The sequence below is a fragment of the Austrofundulus limnaeus genome, unplaced genomic scaffold, assembly GCF_001266775.1.
Source record: "Austrofundulus limnaeus strain Quisiro unplaced genomic scaffold, Austrofundulus_limnaeus-1.0 Scaffold90, whole genome shotgun sequence".
NCBI lineage: Eukaryota > Metazoa > Chordata > Actinopteri > Cyprinodontiformes > Rivulidae > Austrofundulus > Austrofundulus limnaeus.
The window spans coordinates 1011419-1026140 of NW_013952492.1; the positions used below are offsets into that span (position 1 = coordinate 1011419).

The 14722-nt window shown below is 39.9% G+C and overlaps 3 protein-coding genes across 6 annotated transcripts in view; 2 read left to right on the forward strand and 1 right to left on the reverse strand.

Annotated features, from left to right (window-relative positions):
- terb1 (telomere repeat binding bouquet formation protein 1) overlaps positions 1-4867 on the reverse strand; it is an 11898-nt gene extending 7031 nt beyond the window's left edge. The window contains exons 1-10 of the mRNA XM_014012335.1: positions 4533-4867; positions 4320-4430; positions 3246-3377; positions 2759-2890; positions 2518-2578; positions 2329-2441; positions 2110-2238; positions 1014-1166; positions 805-936; positions 165-290 (exon numbers count right to left, since the gene is read on the reverse strand). Coding sequence (XP_013867789.1) covers positions 165-290; positions 805-936; positions 1014-1166; positions 2110-2238; positions 2329-2441; positions 2518-2578; positions 2759-2890; positions 3246-3377; positions 4320-4430; positions 4533-4569 — 1126 coding nt within the window. The 5' untranslated portion in view covers positions 4570-4867. The remainder of the gene's footprint in view (positions 1-164; positions 291-804; positions 937-1013; positions 1167-2109; positions 2239-2328; positions 2442-2517; positions 2579-2758; positions 2891-3245; positions 3378-4319; positions 4431-4532) is intronic.
- An 826-nt stretch (positions 4868-5693) lies between these two features.
- pdp2 (putative pyruvate dehydrogenase phosphatase isoenzyme 2) lies at positions 5694-12648 on the forward strand. Of its 4 annotated transcripts, XR_001310542.1 has the most exons (11): positions 5694-5807; positions 6083-6202; positions 6303-6476; positions 6590-6709; positions 6788-7074; positions 7153-7258; positions 7343-7579; positions 7670-7969; positions 9873-11582; positions 12026-12169; positions 12256-12648. XR_001310542.1 is itself a non-coding variant. In XM_014012345.1 (9 exons), exons 1-9 carry the CDS (start codon positions 5739-5741, stop codon positions 10146-10148), a joined length of 1689 nt encoding a protein of 562 aa, XP_013867799.1. In that variant the 5' UTR covers positions 5694-5738; the 3' UTR covers positions 10149-12648. The 4 variants fall into 4 exon arrangements, 1 of the variants encoding a protein (XP_013867799.1); XR_001310541.1 differs by having other exon boundaries at positions 9873-12169; XR_001310543.1 differs by having other exon boundaries at positions 5700-5779; positions 9873-12169.
- A 1051-nt stretch (positions 12649-13699) lies between these two features.
- Positions 13700-14722, forward strand: part of tmem253 (transmembrane protein 253) — a 3043-nt gene continuing 2020 nt past the window's right edge. Inside the window, exons 1-5 of the mRNA XM_014012348.1 lie at positions 13700-13831; positions 13951-14112; positions 14211-14321; positions 14404-14460; positions 14530-14640. Of these exons, the coding sequence (XP_013867802.1) occupies positions 13805-13831; positions 13951-14112; positions 14211-14321; positions 14404-14460; positions 14530-14640 (468 nt within the window). The 5' untranslated portion in view covers positions 13700-13804. The remainder of the gene's footprint in view (positions 13832-13950; positions 14113-14210; positions 14322-14403; positions 14461-14529; positions 14641-14722) is intronic.

Consider the following 14722-nt stretch of genomic DNA (forward strand, 5'->3'; position numbering starts at 1 on the left):
TATATATATACATACAAAACCTAAAAGAGCTGATGGATGGATGAACAGCTAAACTTATTATTTTAGAAAATCAAGAGCCTTGTTTATATGGCGACCAAAAATTAAAAATCTTAGTATCACAGAATAAACATTTAAACATTTTAGGACCAACAGTTTTTACTTACTGGCCTTTTTGCAAGTTTGCAAGATAAAAGTAGCAGCCTTCCTAACTTCCTCACTTGTGTCCTCTGTGAGAAAAGTTATTACTGCTGGCAGGCCTCCGCATTGCACCAGCTGGGTCTGGTGCTCTTCTACAAACACGTGACATCAAAAACAACCAAATAAAACCTTGACTACATGTTAGGGTTGGGCGATATTGGCAAAAAAATTAATCACGATTAATTGTGGTATTTAGCCGATAACGATTAATTTGACGATTAATCCCCTGGAGTCCCTGGACACCTTTATGTCCTAGTCACATGACCAATTTAGTGGGAAAAATTTGCTCTTCAAAAAAATCTGTTCCAAATTGTCAAAATTACAGACTTCGAGCTATACATCAAATTTTTAATTGTRTTGATAGATAAATAAATTTTAGAATTTATTATTTTTTTATGTTCGTCATATTTGAAGCGTAGAGGAGCATCGAGCGGACTGACCGGGGAAATCTCCAGTCAGTCCGCCTGGCGGCATTGATCGTATTAATCGTCAAGTGCCAAAAAGTAATCGATTAATGTTTTTCTGACGATTAATTGCACACGATACGATTATGCACAACCCTACTACATGTCAAAAGTAAAAACAACTCTACTGTCCAAGTCTTACCTGAGGCCAAAGTGCACTGCCCGATGCAAAGTAAAACAGGCAGTCTGTCATCGGGTTCCAAGTGGGAGCTCATCAGCAGAGAGAAAAGTGAGGACACTATGCTATACTGAACCAAAGCTGCGGCAAGAACCACTGAAGACAAGAAAATCCATTAGAATATAGAGACATGCTGTTGGTTGTAAATGCATGTGTTCGAGAGCAATGCGTACAGTTATCAGTGATGCAAGCTGACAAGGTTTTGGCTAAAAAAATCGCCAACTTGCAGGACAGTAAGCTCGTGTCAGCAACAGAGGCAGCATGAACCAGCACGAGTGTAAGAGTTTCCAAACCTCTGCAGGCAAAAAAACTCTCCTGAACGCTGGCTGCAAAAACAAGAAAGTGTAAATTAAACAGCCAGGATTTCAAAATTCCGTTGCGTTTGCATTTATGTTCTGATGAACCAGTGGTGGAGAAAGTACTCAAACACTGTACTTAAGTAAAAGTACAAATAAACAGACAAAAATGTACTCTAGTAAAAGTAACCACATCAACATTTTTACTTGAGTAAAAGTAAGTAAGTACTTGCTTTTAAAAATAATTATTAAAAGTAAAAGTACTTGCTTAATGTATTCCCTAATGGTCTACAATATTATGAAGTGTGCCTACTGTATATTTTAAATACATCAATGGTGTGCGATTTTAGTGAACAATATATGCTGCACTTTGAGTTTACCCTCTGACACTGTTCACACTTGGTGTGATTCTGTGCATCATCACAGATCGTGACAACAGAAGCTGTAAATTTGCCACCATCGTCCTTCATCAAATCTCAACAAGTCGTTTTTTGAACCAGTTAACTTGAATAAATAAGGCCATGAGTGGCACATTTCCTCCATTGTGGAATCCACTGTGGGCATGCTGCTGCTGCTCCAGGTGATGCAGAATCGCTCCGCCTTTTTTTTTCTTTTTTAGGATGGTCTAATGGTACTTTTCTGCTTTGCATTGCTTCAGTGGACCAATTAGAGAAATTCCCCTCTCGCCACTGATGACTTTCAAATTAAACAAACAAAACTAACAAAAAAAAGCAATGCAACATGACATGAATGTAATTTGTAATTCAACGCATTTCAGAAATGTAGTGGAGTAGAAAGTACAGATACTTAATGTAAAATGTAGTGGAGTAAAAGTAAAAAGTACCCATGATGAAATCTACTTAAGTAAAGTACAGATACATGAAAAATGTACTTAAGTACAGCAGCAAAGTACTTGTACTTAGTTACATCCCACCACTGTGATGAACTAAACAATATATATATATTCACTTACAGTTGTTGGCAACTGCCATGGCAATAAATGAACATATAGGTTGAAATACTTCAGTGCAGTGCAGAGAAGTCTGCTGGAGCCAGACTTTCACAATGGGAAAAGCTGCCACACAAATATGCTGACCCTCTTCTGCAAAACAAAAGAAAGACGCAACTGAGTAAAACAGTGTCTGCACTTGCTCCAAATAAAAACGTAGTACAAAACAAAAGATAGTATTACCATTCTGTGGATTGTTGATACATCCACACAAAGCACTGGATACAGATGACCAAAGTTGGTAGCTTTGACTAACAGTTCTGAAATTGTCTGTTTTGGACAGTGGGAAAGTGAGCCTGAAAAACATAATGACCATGTTTGTGTATTTTACAAAACATCTTAGTATAAGAATCTTATTTATTTGCAAAGTACCTGAAAAGATCCAGCAGAATTTCCAGGCAGCCAGTGGATTTAGCTAAAGTTTGTCCCGATTCTGCAACATCACACATACACCCAGTTTATACATTTACATTATTTCTTTCTGCTAGTTTGTCCACACATTTGTTACATCTCTCAGTGGCTTCAATTTCAACACGAACAAAGAAAATGAGATGTCTTTTAGAAAGAAAATTTGTAAAAATGTGTTAAATTAGTTAAAAGGGTTCGAGCTTACTGTTGTTGACAACCAGTGCAAACAGCAAATAGACAGACACCCTCTTATGCGTCAGCGAGGTGTCTTCTTTCACCAGCATGGCAGCGATGTCTGTAAAGATCTCTTTTCTGCACAACGAATTCTTGCAGTACACTAGCATTCAAAAGATACATATATATGACATCATCACCAAAAACAAACCCACACTTGAAACAATCACATTACGTTTTTGATGTGTCTTACAGTATACACAAACAGTATGCACTAAATTTTATTATTGAGTTAAAAAATATTGTGTTTAAGGACTTCACTTGGATTAAATATTAAGCTGGTATTTTGTGCTACTTTAAGTCTGTAAACCTCAAAATGTTTAATCAAAATGTACCTTTATTCCCAGGTGTAGATGTATTTTTTAGAATATATACTCAAAATGACAAAGAAGAAAACTTTTGCAACTTGTTCAAAATGTGTCTCTAATAGATTCAGAACCGTTGAAACACACACCCACCATTAGCCTCAGACAATGTGCCAAGTGTAAAGAGAGCAGTCTCCTTCACATCAGGATGAACAACGCTGGATTTGGAAAGGTTATACAGAAATGTCACACCGCCAAGTTCTCTCAGCAGGTCCACGTTATCCTCTGAAATAAAACAAACTGTGGTTATGTAACATGTTGAGATGCAATACTTAAAGTTGATCTTACCCCCCTGCGAAAAGATAACTCCGCCCCAAGGCGAAATTTGAAAAATGCATCAAAGTGGGTAGGGGAGAGGGTGTGGGTAGGGGAGGGGGGATTAGAGAGCGGAGGTGTGGCCAGGACGAGAGAACGTGACAGCCTCGGCTGAGCTGTCCGCCTCACAGGACAGAGGAGTGGAGCGCTCCGCGACAGCCTGACAGAAAAAAATAAAAGCATACAGCTGCAGCTGCTCTCAAGATCACTAGTTTAAATCAGGAATAAAAGTGTTGGGTCTTGTTTGACTGAAGTTTGGTCCGTTAGGGCTGCAGCTGCCCCGCTGTGTTTCTGCCTTTTTTATCCCTCCTCCCCTCCCGCTGTGCATGAGTACTGCTGGAGGGTGTGTGTGTGTGTGTGTGTGGAGAGAGAGGGAGAGAGAGAGATGCAGCAGTCAGCTCTCCCCACCCGAGGCTGAAGGTCAACAGACGATCATGCTAAGCTTGCTAACTGTTCCACCCTCTGACTGCTGCAGGGGCGTGTCTTAGAGAGAGGCTTTTATACCAGAACACAGCCGCTGTGACGAAACTGTGGAGAAGACACGTCACGGTGGAGAGCCGTTAACCAATATGCAAATTAGCCTGCAGTACCACTGCTCTACCCATATGAGCAGCAAAAACACGTTTTTAGACCAAATGTTACAGATTTGGACAAATACGCACAAAAACATCAAAATTAGCACAGAAACAGTACTATATAACATTTTAGACACATTCTAGACAGTTTATCAGCTAAAAAAAGTTAATTTTGGGGTAAGTTACTCTTTAATATCTAAGTTTTTTTTCACATATTTGTAGAGGAAAAAGAGCTGTACTTGTAAGGATTGCTAATTTTAGGTGTTTCACAGTTTACCTCTCTGTTCACAGATTGAATGTATGGCGATCAGCGCTTGTTTTTGAAGATCTGGACATTTCATCTGAAACTTCAGACACTCCAGAAGCAAACTGAGATCTGTCTTTGTTGCTGAAAGAGAAATTAAATTTAACACGTGTGGTATTATGTACATACAATGTATAGAAATGACAGAATCTTCAGTTTATCCGCAAAATTAGCGACGTCACTTACTGTTACGGCTGTTGCTGCAAGAACTCTTTCTATCCATTTGGCTCTTTTTACAAGGACGAGTTTAAAATCACAAATTATATGAAAGTACATAGTAGGCAGAATAATTAAGCTCAGTTGTGTTCCCTACGTCAGGCCTGGTCAAGCTACGACGTTGTGTTAGCGCTAGCTTAATGTGAAATAATTTTGAATTATGAAAACAAAGCATAAGTTATGACATTCACACACTCAAAGCGCAGTTTATCACTACGCTCATTTCTAAACAACCTTCAAATGTACTACACAAGTGAAACAGAATAAATTTGGTAAACAAATACAAGCTGGGTTTAGATGAATCGTTCTCCGGTCTGCGGAATTCTGAAACTTTGCGTTATTATGCACATCTTGCATTGGGTCTACTCCTTTTTAATTTGCCGGCCTATGACGCGGCTACAAGCAATGACAAACGGCAAGAGAGGAGATTCCCGCTCGTTTGACGGCGGTAAGATTTTTTTGCCGCTGGATCCAAGCCGAACAAAAGAATAAATTAGAGGAACTTTCATTGACACATAAAACTGACGTATTATAATATAGTTTTAATTGTTTTTGATATATCTGGGATTAAAATGGCGTGCAAACTCCGCACACACGGCGCGCGCCGCTTCGTCAACCGAGTACACAAATGATGTGCAGCCACTGGCTGCTTGATACGACTTTCAGAAAAATCAAATATTTTCATGATCAATAAATTGTCAGATCGACTTAAAGTTGTTTGTTATAGAGTTGCATTTTTTATTGTTTTTGTGATGTCCTAAAGATAAAATGATGATATATTACCTTTTATTGAATAGCATTGTTTCCAAATACAAATTCACCAATTTGGACGTGCATCATGTACCATGGATCCATTTAATGTAAAGCCTTAGTGTATGTAATAATCTATTAAGGTATTAGATATGGCTTAAATTATTACTGAATTATAAGTTTAGTATGGGCATCTAAAATTAGATTATTGTTTAGTAAAATGCTAGAATGAAATCAGGGCTGCAGCATTTATTTATTTATTTATTTATTTATTTATTTATTTATTTTCTGTGTTTATGTGGCTAACAGTGAATTCAACATTTTATTCTGTTTTTCAGTGGGTTTCTCTCTGACCCGAGGGGAACGTCCTCTGCTGATGACGTCACACGCAACTGGACGTAGCTGTCATGTTTACTCTAATGGTGCATGTTTTGGACGGACTTTGAGTCGTTCGTAAATAAACTCAGGTTTGCGCGCTTTCCACTTTGCTATAAGGTATCTGATATATGCTGTGCGTTATATGTGTTTCTAATTAGTTTGGATATTTAGGATTTACGAAGCGTTCGCAGAAATTAGCCGGAACTAGCATGCTAGCAACGTCAAATCTTGTTGTGTGCACTGGCAGGCGTACACATGGCACCGTGAACGCAGCTTTTGTTAAACTGCAGAGCTTGTTTCAAGCTGGCTAATCAACAACTAAGTTTTTTTCCGTGTAATATATTGTGAGTACTACTTGGAAAGAGTCATTTTCCTTTTCTTACTCTGATTAGACACAGGAGAAACGCTTGAACGACAGCGCTACAGTAGCGATGTATGGACGTGTGTACGCCAGTCTTCTCCAGAAAGCCTGTAGTTACAGACTATTAGTGTTCTCCACAGTTCCATTCCAGGTTTGTTTACTGATCAGACCACTTTGTTTTTCACATCCATTAAAATCCATCGTGCACACACCACTTTAATTGCTCCTTGTTTCCGCCTTCTCTCTTTCAGGCAACTCACCATTGCCACCTGTCATCGTGGAGTCCCTCCTCAAACCACAGGTGCTGCGCTGGTGAAGGATCTGGATCCTGGTTTCAAAGTGGGCGACGTTACTCTACACGGCAGGATCTGGACTTCCAGCAGGGTCAAATGCAGATCAACGGCATTCTTAGAAGCAACGAACAGGTGATGGATTTAACACAGCCTTTGTTTCAGCTGAGAGTAACAAAACTAATCACACTGTAGCAAGTCCAGTTCTTCAAATAGAGGACAAATAATCTGATTTAACTCTGTTTTAGACTGTGAATGTGCCAGAGTTTGATGGCAGGGCACTTAGTGCTGTGAGGAAGTTTGAAAGCAACCAGTTACCTGCCAATACCCCTAATGAGGACCGTCGCAGCGCAGCCACCTGCTTACAAGTACGCTTTTTTTTTGCTCTGGCTACGTGTTGTTGCCTTTTTATTTCACTAACACCTTTTCCCCCTTTTTATCTCCAGTCAAAGGGCATGCTCTTTGGAGTATTTGATGGCCATGGGGGTTGGGCATGTGCCCAGGCTGTCAGCGAGCGGCTGCTGTATTACATAGCAGTTGCTATGATGCCAAAGCAAAGCCTGGCAGAGCTTGAGAGGTGCATGGAGCACAGCAGACCCGTTCCCCCCATTTTACAATGGCATAAGCACCATGCAGATTTTAACTATCGAGACTCTGCCTCTCTGTATATAAACCACCTCAGAGTCTTCTGGCAGGAATTACTGGACAGTGAGGAGCATGACGCAGGCCTAAGGTAGGTTTAAATATGTGACTTTCTGAATAGAGGTGTAGAGACCAGCACAGAACCAGACTCCTCTGCGTTTACTTCCAGTCCTCATGATGCTCTGGATTGCGCTTTCAAACGACTTGACACAGACATCTCCTTGGAGGCTCAAGTCCCTCTTTCCAATGACCTGATGAAAAGTACAGCCATCCAGGTAATGTCACGCATCGGTCTTTTGTGTCTCCGTGCGTCAGAGTTGGGCGCAGTCTCAATAGTGCGTGCATCGTTAAATCTCCAGGTTGCGTTTGCTGGGTGCACGGCCTGTGTAGCTCACGTCGGCATCGACGGGATCCACGTGGCAAACGCTGGCGACTGCCGCGCAGTTTTAGGAGTGCAGAGCGAGGACGGCTCGTGGAGCGCTTTGCCTCTTTCTCGAGACCACAACTCTCAGAATCAGGCCGAGGTGGAACGAATCAAAGCCCAGCACCCACCTTCAGAGGGAAACACTGTGGTTACAGACGACAGACTGCTGGGGGTGAGTAACTGTCCCAGGATTTTAAAGCAAGTTGATATTTTATTTTATTTTTTTTTATCAGTTTGGTTTAACCCTTTAACTTGTTTCCAGGTTCTGATGCCCCTGCGTGGATTTGGCGATGTGAGGTTCAAATGGAGCCACGAGCTACAGCAGAGCATTTTAACCAGCATGGAATCTGGAGGGGACCTGGACTCTCTCAACTTGTATCAGTACACGCTCCCTAACTACCTTACACCACCCTATCTGGATGTGGCACCTGAGATAACCTACCACAAGCTGAGACCCCAGGACCGCTTCCTGATCCTCGGGACCGACGGGTTGTGGGATGAACTGGACAGCGAGGAGGCAGTTCGACTCGTTGGGGAGCACTTGAGCGGAATTCACTTACAGGTTAGTGTATACTAAACAGGTGGTGGGCACAGCTAACCTAAATTTAGGTTCACTAACCACTAATTTGCTAAACAAGAATGTTAACGCTGCTAATGCTAAAATTCAAAACAGATCAAAATTAGTGGAAGCTATTGCTAACTGCTAACTGGCGCTCGTGGGATCATTAGTGTCAGATTTACCAATTCAAACCATAGCTATAGCTGTGTCTTACATGTGATACTTCCAGTTTAACCCTTTCAAAATAATAGCATTTCTTTGATCAAGTTTGTGTTTTTATAAATACTGTTTGATTAGTGAATACTCTCCACCATATTTTATAGCATAGCATAGCATAGCATAGCATAGCATAGCAGTGGTCCCCAAACTTTATCTTCTGACCCACAAAATGTCCATGGAAAAAACTTGTGACCCAAAATATTACTGGTCTGAGTACACGAACTTCATTAATAACCATAAAAACACAGACTTTTTGACAATCTAAACAGTTTGTACACAAATATAAATACTTATTTTGTGTTTTTGTAATAATTATAGGGAAAATATTACATCAGCAATTATTTTATTACCCTTTAAATTGATTTCTGGAGATTATCCAAGGTGCTTCATGACCCATAATTGGGTCCCAAGCCCAACTTTGGGAACCAAAGTGCAGTGGTTCCCAAACTTTTCAGCTTTTGACCCACGAAATAACAGTAGCAGAGACCTGTGCCCACTGCTATTTTTGGATGATAAACATTTGTATCAGGTCAACAAAACATAGGCATAGTAACAATATTTTTTTACTACATTTATCCATTTTAAATACACTAACCTCACTCCTTTGTAACAACTAAGGCAAAAATGTAATTAATTCAGAAAATCTTTTCAGGACCCCACCTTGATGTTTCAGGACCCCACTTTGGGTTCTGACCCCAACTTTGGGAAACACTGTAATATTTTAAAGTAATCAGTTTTTGTATTTGTTATTTAAAGTGCCTGTCATGTCAAATTTTTGTAATTAAAATTATGGACAGTATTTTTGTAAGGATAACACTGATAACATATTGAAAAAAAATTCATGCTGCTGAGATGAACAGTTGATGAAATATTTGCATGTGAAGTAACAGGAAGTGATGTCAAAGGGGAATGTCTGCGTGTGAACAGAGCATTGCTAAAATGGCTAACAACACAGACTGTAGAGAAGAATCGGATGTTTTTTGTTTTTGATTATTTTAATCACTATCATAGAGAGATGAGAGAGTCAGAGTTCAAATAATATTGTTTAAATAAACAAAAACCAGGGAGTTTTCTTTCTCAAAGAGTTCCCCTTTGATGTCACTTCCTGTTTCACTTTAGCTGAGCCAAGGTCAAAAGAAAATGTGCCGGTTATGTGACATAATGTGTAAAATCATGTGTATTATGCCAAGTTTCTTAAATATAAATATAATTTCTTTGACTTTTTATATTACATGGAAATGCATGTCACAGATACTTTAAATGTTGTTACTCTTTTTTTTTCGTCACACTCTTAGTTTGAAGTTTAGCTGCTTAAGAAGCTTCAAGCACGCACTGTGCCTGACGTATACAGCACTGTTTGTAAGAGGGGATCATTTTTATTTAATTTGAGATAAATGCCATAAAAGTAGAAGTTTTTGGTGAATATTTTTAGTGGACTTAAAATTAGCCGAACCTAATTTAGCAGAAGCTAATCTGCTCGCTAACGGTTTCCAATGTTTGCAAAACAAAAGCTAATGCTCTAAATGAGAAGCTAATTCTGCTATTAGCAGATTAGTGGTTTAGTGGAACTGTTCCCACCACTGCACTAAACTCAAAAGTTTCATTACTAATACCTTTCATCATGCAAAGATATCCCTAAAAAAACCCTAATCTGACCCCCTTTTTTATTTATTTATTTATTTTCCAGGCTCCAGTATCTCCATCTGAGCGGCAGCTGAAATTGGGTCAGATGCATGAACTCCTGCTTAAACGGCGAGCCCGGGCCTCCCCAGCTCTGGACACCAACGCTGCCACGCACCTTGTCAGGCACGCCCTGGGAACTGGGGATTATGGAGAGCTGTCTCAGGAGAGGCTGATCTCCATGCTGGCTTTGCCGGAGGACTTGGCTCGTATGTACAGGGACGATATCACGGTTAAAGTGGTGTACCTGAACTATGACCTGGCCAGGCCTCACCACAGTTAGCACACGTTTTGTTCAGAAGCCACACCAAGAGAGACGTACCTAAACATTTAGCTTGGTTCAGATCACCATCAGTGTTTTTCTTTCTGACTGAACCTTCTGTTACATGAAGTGATTAATTGATATTTTAGAACGGTTTACAGTGTCCTATTAAGGGAAGGTAGTCTTTTAAATAGACTATTAAGTTTACCACAGGTTGAATATTCATTAAATTACATTAAAAGAATCAAGGCTTTGTGAAGAACTGAGTTCAAAATGAATAAACTTTGTTCATCAGTATTTTGTTTCTCCTCAATAGACATTTCCATCAGTGCCTTTATTCCTACTCACATTGTATTTATGTAAAATAGAAAGTTTATCTTTAAATGTATGTCGTTAATCTAATTAATTCATATATTAAGTGTTTTTTAATTGTCTCTGTCCTTATGGGGAATAAAAGATTAAATGTTTTTTAATAAACAGAGAAATGATGTTTGTTTTTTGTCATCTGGATGCAAGAGGAAATATTTGGTTTTACAGTTTATTTCCGCAAAACACAGTTTTGTGCTCGGACAACCAAACGTGGGAAACCGTGTGAAGCTGTGGGAGAAAGAGTTTTCAAAATAAACTTCTAACGTAATGACTTCTGAGTGTTATGGGAGCCAATTAGAGCCTGTGTTTTGAAAAACATGTTTATTTGCCTTCGGGGATAAGCCTGAAACTAGTTTTACTTATACAAACACAAATCCTATTGGAATTATAGATTTTAGGCAATTCTAAGAGTGATAAAAAATAAATAAATCGCGCTTCTTTAATTTTAAATGTTTAACAAAAACATCACAGAAACCTCGTGTTTTGAAATATGAGAGCCGAAGCCTCACCTGCATGAGCTCACCTGTATGTCTGTAACGTAGCTTACAGCGAATCATGAACGTGACAAAATAAAAAAGTTGTTTGGTTACTCTACAAGGCTTTAGCTACTTGCTGGCTCAACTGGTTTTAAGTTTTCATTTTGTTTCATGTCCAGGTGACGTATTATTTCTCTCCCCCAAACGAGACTTACTTCCAGGGGACTACACCTTATTGATGCGTATTTATGATGCTGACATGCTCCACCAGGACAGCACGCTGAGCGTGGTGTGTCAGTGTCAACGGGACTTTTCCACCTGCTTCATCCCACGTTCTGACCCACGTCAACACAACCCTTCTGTTGCAGCCTCAGTCCTGGGAGTTCTTTTTGGTGGTCTGTGTACATACACTAACCAGTTCACTCTAATTTCATTTCACTCATCCTGTAGTGAGTCATTTATTTTTTTAAAATTTGATTACAGTGCTGCTTCTGCTGCTTCTGTTGTTGCTGAAGAGGAGGAAGAGGAGGAGGATGGTCCTCTTCTTGAAGCTTTACCCAGAGACACCATCTTCTGCTACAGCGAGGAGGGAGGAGGTGAAGACGACCAGGTAGTGGTGGAGATTATATTCTATTAGGTTTTTTGTTCTAATGCATTCCTTCAAGGTCTACTTGGTGTTTAATTCTTAAATAAAAAGAGAAGTTAGACACTGCATGCAACAGTTGCACATTGTGTGTTCATTATCGTAAGAGTTGTGAATAAAAAACAGATTTTAAGACTTAAAAGGGATGTTATACACAAATATGATTTGAATTACGGGTCTTTAAATGGGCCAGCCAACAAATAGGTCGTCTGTTTTTTTTTTGAAGAAAATAATCTGATATTAAAATAAGTGTAAGGCAAAAATATTTAAACTTACTCATTTAAGAGTGTCGTCCTTTTTTCTTTACTGTTTACAACTAAACCTTTCTGGTGATTGCTGCTTTGTTCCTGGCAGTCAGAAGGATAAACAGATGTAGGCTCACTGGGAAAAAAAAGATCCCTTTTTTATAGGACTACGACCTGAGCCGGCTCCACAGAGGACTTAATAATCGTCCTGATATCTTCAGCACCGATGTTTTTGCAACCACCCAGAGCCGACCAGCGTACCACCGACAAATCCAAGCCAACGAGGACGTCGTCAAGTTGATTAAGGATGTGAGTAATCATGAAAATGATCAAAACCACCTTTGCTCTGCAGTTTAGTTGCTTAGATATTTGCACTGATTTTGTTTTAAACCTAGAACATGCGAGCTGCCAACAGTGACCTCACAGCGCCTCCTTACGACTCCCTCCTGGTGTTTGACTTCGAAGGCCGAGGCTCTGAGGCCGATTCTCTCAGCTCCATCAACTCCTCAGAGTCGGAAGAAGAGCAGGACCTTCAGAGGCTGAGTCAGTGGGGACCACGCTTCGGCAGACTGGCGGATTTGTACACGAGGAACAGAGAGGATGATGACGATGATATATTGCCAAGAAAAACAGAGTGGGTCTGAGATGACCCCCCACACATATTAATAGACGCTCTAAATCTGGGCCCATCTGGCTGCGATCTTACGAATGCTGTGACCTCTTTCTGCCACCCTCTGGGGTTTAACCAAACTGTTTTAATATGATGCATAAATATTCTCAACTTTCCAGTTCAGTTTCGTGTTGTTTTGTTAATTACACAATAAAAATAAAAATATGATTATGAATTTAATTCCAGATACTGCAGGGATTATTTGATTCATTTAAGCTTAACTACTTTCAGGACTAAATTAGATCTAATTAAACTTTTTTTTGTTTTCAGATGACTACCACCAATCAGTAAAATGTTAAACACAGCAAGCACACAATCATCATTTGGTTTATAGTCACAATATCCAACACAATGTTCTTATATGTTTGCAGATAAATATTTGTGAATATCAAAATAAAATCTGTACAAAGGAACGTTTGAACAAGAATTGGTGAAAATGCCATAGTTTGGAAAATAAAGAAATTGTGATTCTATGACACAAAATAAACAAACTGAAAAGGTTAATGATAGTAATAGTTGTCCAGCCCCTGGCCTGAACTGTTGGCTTTAAGTATCTGTGGCCCCCTGTGCACTTTAGTTGAATAGCCCATTGACCAAAAATCACATCTGTCATAATGCATGTTGATTATTTTTCCTGCAAAATGACGGCATCCTGTCACTAGGTGGAAGTGCACAGGGTTCAAAAGTAGCCAGCAGCCGGTGAAACTTACTGAGTAAATTTACATTTAGCTCCATTTTCACTGGCTACTTTTATAGCTTCCCAGTTGTACTGGGAAATGGGAATTTCACACTTACAAGTTGTAAACTTAAAAGCCCCTTATGTGGGAATTCCCTGTCTGAAAGTGGGAAAGATCAGAATTCAAAACAGCAGCAATGAGACATGGAACATGATGTTTCATGTTTAGTCAAAGTTAAACACAAGTGGCCCTTTTAGGGGCCTCCATAACACTCGTGGTCCTCTGTGAAAAGGAGTTTAACAGCAGGTAAAAATGTTCAAACAGAAAACCCAATCTAAAAATGCAACCAGCGGTTCGATGCTTCAGTAACTCCTCCCCACAGACTGATAAGCATCTGACTCACAGGCAGCCGTCTCTCTGAATCTCCTCCTTCAGACTGAACTTTACACACTCCTTGTTGGCCAACTCTGGTGAACTTTGACCCTGTAGATCTGCAGCGCTTCACTACACTGCAGGTATAGAAGCAATGGTATAAACTGCTGGATGTCTCTTATTCCTTTGTTTACTTTTTCATTCGGCGTAAAAGTCCACGAATAAATGGAGACGACACAACATCAAGGAAAGGTGAGAAGAAAGAGACAGAAAATGGTTTAGACAACTTAAAGTCTTATTGCTGGGGTTTCTTTCTTGCTAATCTTATGGATGCTTTTACTTTTTGAATCAATAACGCTTGTCCCCAACAGACGACGCAGAACATGTTTCAGGAGGGGCTGTACCAAGTGTTTTTCAAGGAGACCCGTCCCCCCAACCCCACCAGCCCAGACTCCAGTAATGGGGAGCTGAACAACGCCAGGATTCACCGTTGGTTTGGGTCTGTGGTTAACACAAGACTTTTAGTTGCTGGGGTGAGCCGTTGTGTTTGTTTTGGTTCGCTATAAATTATTATTCTTTAAAAACATCTGTAAGATTTTCCTTCCTTCCTTGAATTTTTTTCCCCTTTCAGGTGGTTCAAGTCCTCAGTGCTTTGGCTTGCATACTAACAACAGTAAGCCATGCGTGTCTGAGGTACAACTACTCTGTCTCCAAGATGACTCCAGTGTGGTCAAGCTTATTTGTGAGTGATTTACGCTTTGAGCTCTTTCTTTTTACAGCAGAGGAAGTTAAACAGAGTGTCCTAACTGCGGATATTGTTACAGTATGTGGCTGCTGGGTGTCTGGCCATAGAGGTTCAGAGGAAAGCTAGCAGATTAAAGGTAAACAGTAATTTCTAACACTTATTTCTGCTTATCTGCTCATCTAACATTCGTATTACCAACCAACAGATCATCAGTCTAATGGTTCTGAACGTTTTCACGCTGTTGTTTGGCTTTTCTGCTCTGCTGGCCAACGCTCTTGTACCTGTGCCACCCGCAGCACTCAGAGCATACCAGGAGGTACGTTCTCTGTCACCAGAAACACTTTTAGTCATTGTTAACACACACACACACACACACACACACACACACACACACACAC